Raw genomic sequence first — 9315 nt, forward strand, 5'->3', positions numbered from 1 at the left:
CGTACCCTTCGCGCCTTCGCCGCCGCGCATCGACGCCGACGCCGACGCCAAAGCGATCGCCGGCGGCATCACCGAGAGCGCTCCCGCCGGATCATGCGACGCGAGAGGATGTGATGGAGGAGCGCACGCGAGGGAATTTTTATTTTTCTAGATGGCTGCGATTGATCACGAATGGCAAATACTACATATAAATACATAGGGCAAGGAGTGTACAGCCGTACATGATCGAATAGAGTGTATATGATCCAAGGCAACACGACACAACCAGAGACTGATAATGTTTGTTCGGAAAGAAAAGAATGACCCCCAATTCCTGACGATAGGTTTTCGGCTAAAGGAGACGTCCCGCTAACTACAAAATGCCTGTGATGTTTACGTTCACCAAGTTCAGTTTCCTCCGGTTCATAATCAGCGCCGCAGAGTTGAATATGTGAATAATATAGTGAATTTCACTAGTTAAATATGTAGTCAAACTTTGATCTACCAACACTAACCTCAAATCGCTCGCATCCATCTGGATCAAGCGGTCTATATTTATTTTATCATCCAACATGGCACTCCATCGGTCCGTGGACCGGTCCGGACGTCCGTCCTTCCACGAACCAGAGGCAAACTAAGATGCTTTGCGGGCGTCCAGACCGTTGGGCAGCACGCGACAGACACCCGGAACCACCCAAAACCCTTTCACTTGCTCACACTATTTCCCGCATGAAGTGATTGCCGCACAATCATGTCGGTCAGTGCCGCTCGGGAGCACCAACGGACGTGACATCTAATGAGAGCCAGCATTGAAGTGGTGCGTCGGTCGAAAGTGTCGCATGCGTCGCAACCCGGTGTACGCGCCTTCTCTCCGACTCCTTCGACGAGCACCAGCTCGCGGAGGAACAAATCGTCAGCGACCAGGCGAACGACAAGCCTGTCATAACTATGGTGGCGGACGGTCTAGGCTTCCTCGATAGGAGCAAGTGCCGCTCCTATCCTACTGCAGCGCCCGCGAGATCCACCACGAGCAATGGCGGTTGCACGTGCTGCGGGCAGAGGGAGACGCCCTGTTCTTGGACATCGACGCGGCGACGAAGGAAGAGGAGGCACACGAGACCGAGGATGTCACCAGCTCTGCCTTGACCACGCCGTCATCGTCGTTCGCACCCCGCCGCCATGACGACGAGGTTGGCATGTCCATGTCTTCCCCTGTCGATGGCGAGGAAGAGTAGAATATGGGAGGCCGCCACCGCTTGGGTCCCAGAAAGGCTACTGTCGACGTCTTGTCGGGTCACACATTCGATGAGCTTGCTCGCAGCTTCGCGAAGGCCACTACTCTTCCCCTCCCGTTGAATCTTCACTTCCCGGGGCTCACGGCCGGCCGATAAGCTTGCTGTCGGACATGAGAAAGATATGTTGTGGGAAACGGGCGCTGCTTGTGGCGGCAATCATTTAGACTTTCATCTTGTGTGTTGAAATCGGTTTGAAATGTATGCGGTCATGGGTGGATGGCCGGCTTCCGTATCACTGCGGCAGACGCATCCGTGGACGGATACCGTGATTGTTTTTATTCTGCACAATGGAGATTCCCTAATACTACCTCCATCTTCGTGTCAAATTTCAACCTTAGATTTAACTAACAAAATGTTAAAGCATGAATTCAGGAATATAATTTTTGATGACATGCATTATTATCATTTAGTTAAATATATAATTAAATTTTGGCATAAAATACTATGCGCATCAATAAACAAGGACAGAGGTAGTAGTACTAGTAGAGCACAAAGATTATTCAATGCACCTGCTGAATGATGGAACGTGTGCTTGGGCATCGGGAGGCTCAGGCCAACACTGCCACACACCATCCATAGGACAGTGAACATGGCACGCCACGCAAGATTATTCAGATAACCCAGTGGATTACATCTGGCGTGCTGAACATGTAGCGTGTACTCTTGTGCTTGAACATCCGGAGGCTCTGATCATCTTTGCCGCGAACCATCTCGATGCCAGTGAGCACAGAAAATTTCATGCCAGTCGCCTCTGCGCTAATGATTTTAGCAATGCAAAACTTGCCAGAGCCAAGGTTCAGTATCCTGAAATGCGTCGGTACCCAGTCCTCTTCCTCAGGCCGATCAAGATCTTCCCAAACATGATGTACGACGGGCGGTTGGCCATGGTCCATGGTGGACAGGTCAGCGGCGCACAGGTAGTTCGGCCTGGGCGGGCTGAAGCCCAACCATAGCTTGAACTCAGGGACATACTCTGATTTGTCGTAGAAGGGCAGCGCCCAGTGCCCAAGGTGCCTCGGACGCGGATTTTTCGCACACCTGCACCGGGGCCGCGTTATCGTAACGGTTGAAACGTTGCCCTTTACCTCGAGATGTCCGACGCTGGATAGCGATTTAGTGCCCGTATTACCGTGTCAGACATCTGTCACCGTTCCTTGTCGTCGTAGGGTAACAGCTGCTCTGCACTTCCTTGTCTTCCACCCGCCCCCTGCATACCGACGCGGACCCGTGAATACGACTAAATTCTCTCCCTATACAGCGCCCTGCTCGTTCGCTCTAATGGATTGGGTGCAAGGAGGCGATTCAATGGCGCCGGCGCTTGCCGCCCCGGGAACCTCTCCGGCGGACGGCTGTAGGTACGTATCGAGTCTGGATACTGCTATGCTATTCGCAACGCTCATCCGGGATGCGTCTTAATCATTTTTCAGCTTCCCCAAATGAGATTCTGAATCCCCCTTTCTTCTTGATTCTGTGCCGGACCACAGATCTTGGACTGGAAGGATCCGGAACACCCCCGCGCGCCGAGCGTCTGCCTGCTTCTATTCCCCAAGCACGCGAGCGTCCGCCCCATCCCTTTTCCCTAAAGAACTTCTCCATCTTCATCCATCGACGGGAGCCGGGCGGATTCAGAAACAGGTCCGGCGGCTGGAACGCGAGGATCTCGTTACGCCCTGGTCCTAGGTATGCGTCGTCCCCTTCCTGCCTCCGCTGTAACCGATACTTTCCTCCGAGAAAATAAGATTCATATTATTGCTTCCCGAAACCAAATCTGGTCATTATCTTCCCATTCAAGATTCGTAGATTCCATGTCTGTGTGACGGTTTCTCAACTTCAGTTTTATTGGCAATGCCGGGGATGGAGAGAATGGTTTTTTTTTTGACCCTGTGACCGTAGAACAATTGTTCTACGGTATTTTATATAATATAAACAAAATACAAAGTACAAGACCACACAACAAATCACCCAATGCCTGTTCTAGGTATCATAATAAAAAGAATTACAGAGTCTGTTCAATCCACTGGTCTATCTTTGCGGCCTTGGCTTCCTTTGATCTGAGTTTGATGTGTTGCATGCCTTCCTGAACATAGAATTTCCAGGAGTTCAAACTAGGAAGTGAAGATCTGAAAATCTTATCATTCCTGACCATCCAGATGGCCCAGCAGCCCATGATAATGATCTCCATAGCCAAATCCTGGGGAAGAAGCGTAATCATCATTCCAATCTCATCGTAGGTCGAAATACCCCTCTGTCTGTTTGGGAGGATACAGTTCCAGCAGTTTAATGCAAAGTGGCAGTCCCAGAACAGGTGAATTAAAGTTTCTTGTGTCCTGTCCAAGCAAAGAGCATAGTTGTAGTCTGGCAAATACATGTTTTTTCTGTGTAGCATGTTCCTTGTACTAACTCTGTCATAGAGTAGCATCCAGAAGAAAATCTTGTGTCTTAGTCTGCAATTCGATTTCCATAGCTGCCTGAAGATGAAGTGAGCCCCATTCTTGGCAAACAAATGTTTGTACATCTTCATTGCAGAGTAGTTTGGTGAGGCCCAAGTGTATGTCCACTTATCAGAGTCATCAGTGAGAGTCAGACCATGCAGTTGATCTTGAAGGATGTTGAATTGAGTAAACGCTTGTTGTGAGAGAGGTCGGTGGAAGCAGTTCTCCAGTGCCTGATGCTCATGCATCTGATTCAGTGTGATATCTTTGTTGATGGCAAAAGAATAAAGCTCAGGCATCTTTAGATGAAGTGGTAGGTCCGACCAATTGTCGTGCCACAGCAGAATAGTCTCCCCCTTTCCTGGAATACATCTAGAATGCTTCTTGTATTCAGGCAATGTCTGCAGAATGCCTTTCCACCAGAATGAGCCCACCAATTTGTTACATGGCAGCCCATCTTGATAATATGTTTCCCATATAATCCTGACCCAAGGTGTGTCATCTTTGTGAGAATGGTGTGAGGGGTGATGGTGTAGATCACTGAATTTAAGCTTATTTGGCCTAAATTGTTTCATAAACTTAAGCATTACTCTCTCATTTCCCCTGGTATTAGGCGTTTTACTGCTGAATGTCGCAGATCGGCAACGCATTCCATACTCATATCATCCATGGTGCATGATGGAACGTGTTTCGGTGTAACACACCTTTATATTACGATATTCTGGGCATAGTATGATTTATTTACACCACTCAATAAGCTTGATACAAAAAGGGCATGGCTCGAAATGGTCGTTGAAATCTCACATCAGCTTAACCTGAGCATATTTTGGTTTATTTACACCAGACAAAAATCACGATGTTTTCAAAAAACATTCGCCTGTGCATAACAAGAGGATGTTCCAAATGATATATGCGTTTACATCCAAACATAAGTTTCAGAATCCCTGCATTTGGCTGTCAATGGTCTATGGATCATGCCACGAATTAAATGCTGCAACTTGGAAAAATCTGGGCAACTGAGTTGTTTTTCTCTCTCACCATATACTTATTGCGATACACGATAATCTGGAACATGCACGCTCACATAAAACTGTTGAGCGCTATTACACGCGCTAGACCAGATATTGATTTATGAAAACCCCATTGGCGTAGTATAATGATTTGTTTTTATTCATGGCAAAGATTCTGGACATGGATTTAACAACTACTTGGTGTATAGTTGCTTATTTTTTTATTTCTTAACATGTAGGCCATGGAGTTCCCTAATTGCAAAAACCCGCCTGCCGTATGTGGAGATCTTGAAGGACCGTCTTGCCATGTTTCAGTTCCGATGACAACCTTCTATTGGGTTGAAGCTCTAAGATGGCACAAGAGAACTACTGGAGTACGAAGTGATGGTTGATCATGGAGTTATGAGGACCAGGTATCATGGGGATGGCTGGCGTGAGGCAGACGCCACTTCGTTGGTAAGGCTACCACATTGAATTCGGAAGTGTGTGTTAAATCTCTTTTTTGAACATTTTACTTTCGCTGCAAAATGTGTGTTGGCTTATAAGTTTGATGTTGTGGCCAGCTTTGAATGGCCTATCCCTCATGAAGCGCGAGCTCGTCGACCATTGCATGTACACCAGGGGTATACATCAGTTTGAATATTCAGAGATGAAAAAGATGATTAGATGTGCATTCGGGGCTTTGGAAGACGTATGATGCATCTTTGTGCACAAGATGAATGGAGTTGACATTAAAGATGGCTACATGGTTAGTGAACATAAACATATTATCATGACATCTATGTTTTTTGTTTTGTATTTCACGATCAGCTTATGGATGGCTGTTCACAAACGTGTTGTTGTTTGCATTTGATAGAGGATCCCGAAGAATGATCTCATTGAGAGCAATGCGGGCGTCTTGGACGATTCAGGGATCATTCTTGTGCATGATGATGCAGGAGCCCATGTAACGGCATTGTTCAAGAAATCAAAAGATGGCAGGCTTGTAATTGAAGGAGGTTTTCGGAAGTATGTCATACACATCCAAATGAAGGAAGATGATCTTGTGGTCGTCACATTCCACGAACACGCTGGGACTGCGTCAATGACTGTCCGAGTGTGCATCATATCTTAAAACACCTATGTGGTGTCTAGTGTATGGTTGGGGCACAGACTATGAATCGTTCTGTGCTATATTGCGTGATCGTGCATCTGCGGAATGCTTGCTCTTTTGTTAAACCCATGAATCTGTAACTTGTAGCCCCTTATGCGTGGTATGTGACTATGTGACGTTTGCACCTATGCATCCCCGTCGACTAATTATCATCTTGGTTTGCATGTTTTTTCTAATGGCGATCTCTCTGCATTGATTTACTATAAATCCCATGATTATCTGTTTTCTGTTGGATACTGCTTGCGCAACAACATGAATGGAAGTTGTGCACTGAGCTACAACGCCGGAAATTTGTCTTACACAATCAGGAAACACATGATTGGTTTCAACACTTGTACTCCCTCTGTTCCAAATTACTCGTCGTGGTTTTAGTTCAAATTTGAACTAAAACCAAATTTGAACTAAACCATGATGAGTAATTTGGAACGGAGGGAGTAGATCGCACGACCGCCACCCACCTCCCTTTCCTCCAGATTGTCGTATTACACATCATGTGCCTGGCACATGTATTTGCAGATCACGTGCTCGGCACGTACGCAGTTGAAACCTCTCTGCTCACGCTTCTTGTACCTTGTACATGTCACCCGGATGACTTGTGCTTTGTACACTACAGGTGACTACAATAATCCACAGGCACATGATTGCAAGGTACACTCAAAATGTGCCAGGTCCATAGTCCAAACTGAGACTGCTACAATTGTGCCATGCACATTATTCAGTTTGGGTGTTGCCCAAACCACGGTGAGCGGCGTGTGGGTCCAGTCGACATTTCCTAAGTGCCAGGTACATGTTTCAGCATGATGCCTATATCATCGGAAGTTCGTTCACAAACCAGCTTCAACGTATATTTAAAAGAACGAAAACTATGCAACCGGTCGTTCGTAACTTGACATCCATACCAAGCAACTTATATTTCGGTCATGTCCGCAGACAGTAGTTTGTACTTGACCTTCGAAATCATTCCATGGTTTGACTGACTTAATATATAGGTCCACATAGCCAATCTAGATCTTTATGATACAAACACTTGGGCCCCAACAGAAACAGTCTCAGGCAAACTATGCCCACAAGAGACTTTAATTTGTCACACCCTAACGTTCACTCGAAACTGCATCAGGAGTGTCACCTGATGTGTCAAGCCCATAGAATCACAAATCTTTCATGCACATGCCCAAGCATCCCCTTCTTGTTGTGCATTATAGTCGTCATCTGCCCTAGAATATGCTGAACTAGCAGCATCTCGTGGCTGCAAAACAAGGGCAAAGGCCGATTAGTATGCCCTCTCTTTGAAGATGCAGCGGTAAACTGAATCCTATTATGTTCTGTGTGGAGACTTACTGCTGAAATGCCAAAAATGAAATCTCCGTTCTTTGTTGAATCCATTGGCCTTTTGTCGGCATTGATCATGGTTCTAATTTTATCCACCGTGAAATTTTTTATTCTGGGGAACACATCATGTGCCATGCTTATTTCCCCCAAATTAATGCTGTCTAGATAGAACACGGTGAACATGCAAAAAAAAAATCAGCGATATGAACCTGTCATTTGTCAGTTACATAAACTATATATCATTGAATTCTATACTACTGCTATTTCCCAACGTACACCTTGGCGCATCCCAAACACCCAAAACAGCTAGCTATAACCCTTGATCCATGTACGATGGCAACGTATCAGCTACATCTGTTCTATCCAAGCCACCTTAACATGAGTCAAACAAGACAGCCAGACATAATGCGCAATACATTTGCATCCTCGGGCCCCTTCCCAAAAGAACATACCAATAATCAAGATTAAGTCTACATGCCATCTTACCTGCATGTTGACGGCTTATATATACTGCCCCAACCTCGTACCTAATCTAGCCTGTGGAACACAGAGAACCATGAATAATCACCCTCCTGATATGTGCCCAATGCCAAAATACATCCCAACATTCAAAGAACCTATGCGCATAGCTGAGATCAAAGATTTACCTATGATAGATCCGTACAATGGCCCGCGGCGCGAGATGACAGGGGCGGCGGTGCCCGCTGCGGCCCGGTGCTAGATTCCCCCGGCGCCTCCTCTTGTACCCGAAACTCCAGCCTCCCCCTCAGATTTGGGTTCTCTCCATGCTCTGCCTTAGATGAATCCCCCTCCCCCGCCGCCTAGCCTGCTCCTAGAGGCAAGAGGGAACGCAGATGGACCAAAGTCACGGGCTGCCTCCTGGAGTGTCCGATAGTTGTTTGTCCTAACTCTAGCTGAACAGTACCCTATGCTATGCAGTAGGCACATCATGGTCGAAGGTACACTGCTAACCCACTCGATATAACCGTGGCCTGACGATTTTACGGGAACGGCTGGCACATATCCAGAGGGATATGGACGCACCAGATAAGCGGGCCGGGGTGCAGATGTTCTATTATATATTTTCGAACGTGCCTCCATTCGTCCCGGTAATCCCACCCTAGACGGTGGATATCATCGTCGCGCACCGTGTCAGGAACCAGATCCTCTAACATTAAGAAGGAAAGTTAGAGAAGCTACAATCCTCTAACTTTCCTTTTTGCAATCCATATGATTAAGGTTAAAATGATTTAAATTAATATGCAAATTGCAGATTTAATGTTTACATTCATAATCATTACATACAAACAATTTGATGGTGAAATAAAATCAATTATAGATTATTTATAGGGAGTGACTAATCATCATACGTCTGTTTTTCAATTTGCTTCAGGCTGTTTTTTATTCCAATGAAGGGTTGACACGCGTCTTGCAGTGACTACTCAGTCTAAAATGTTAGTAACAAAAAAACATCTGTTTTTTCGCTGGGTTCAGATCAAAAACTATGCGCCAGCCTCTTTGGCCCTTCTGATGGTTTGCGCATCATCCTTCCTTTCCCCTAATCGGGCCGCCTGGACAACCCGTTAACACACAAAAACGCTGGGGTAGCCCTCGATCTTACCCAGATTGGGGCGACTTGGAGCCGTAGCTTACTGCCCTGGCTCGAACTAAACCCCAGCTGCATACTTTCCCACACTAAAATATTCCCCATACTACAATTTTCCCATGTTGTGAATAAAAACTGAATTCAGAGAAATATCCTGCTGCTGTGTACATATTTTACCTAGAAAAAATGTACTGTCTAAGACTACAAAACAAAAACTGAAAAAAAAGAACTTGACCATACATTTGCCGTAAGGAAGAATTAGATACCTCAAAAATAAGACTGAAGAAGAAACATCTTGTCGTTCCCCTATAGGAAAATGTAGAAAAAAGTCAAAAATTAGGATGAAGAAACAACTCTGAAGACTGATGCTACTTGTGCTGAAGACTGATGAAAACGCATATAAAACCTGACAGTACCTTCAATAAAAAACAATGATGGGAACAGAGATCTTGCCAGAATAGCATACGACAACAATGATCTTCGAAAAGTTGTTTCTTAAACTCCGCCCTCG

At 45.9% G+C, this 9315-nt stretch overlaps 1 protein-coding gene and 2 long non-coding RNA genes across 3 annotated transcripts; 1 reads left to right on the plus strand and 2 right to left on the minus strand.

The window, feature by feature from the left end:
* Positions 1–329, minus strand: LOC125553601 (the record flags this gene model as incomplete). The annotated part of the gene is given in 1 exon segment (XM_048717363.1): positions 1–329. A coding segment is annotated over 1 exon segment (69 nt), but the record flags the coding sequence as incomplete, so codon positions are not given.
* Positions 330–2443: 2114 nt separating this feature from the next.
* Positions 2444–6050, plus strand: LOC125550812. The gene is made up of 5 exons (XR_007301871.1): positions 2444–2629; positions 2759–2954; positions 4956–5172; positions 5280–5464; positions 5573–6050. It is a non-coding gene; the product is annotated as an uncharacterized LOC125550812 (long non-coding RNA).
* A 711-nt stretch (positions 6051–6761) lies between these two features.
* Positions 6762–8094, minus strand: LOC125553602. Its single transcript, XR_007304122.1, has 3 exons — positions 7846–8094; positions 7208–7359; positions 6762–7115 (listed from the first exon to the last, which is right to left on the minus strand). It is a non-coding gene; the product is annotated as an uncharacterized LOC125553602 (long non-coding RNA).
* Positions 8095–9315: the final 1221 nt, after the last annotated feature.

Source organism: Triticum urartu, chromosome 4 (assembly GCF_003073215.2).
Source record: "Triticum urartu cultivar G1812 chromosome 4, Tu2.1, whole genome shotgun sequence".
NCBI classification, from domain to species: Eukaryota; Viridiplantae; Streptophyta; class Magnoliopsida; order Poales; family Poaceae; genus Triticum; species Triticum urartu.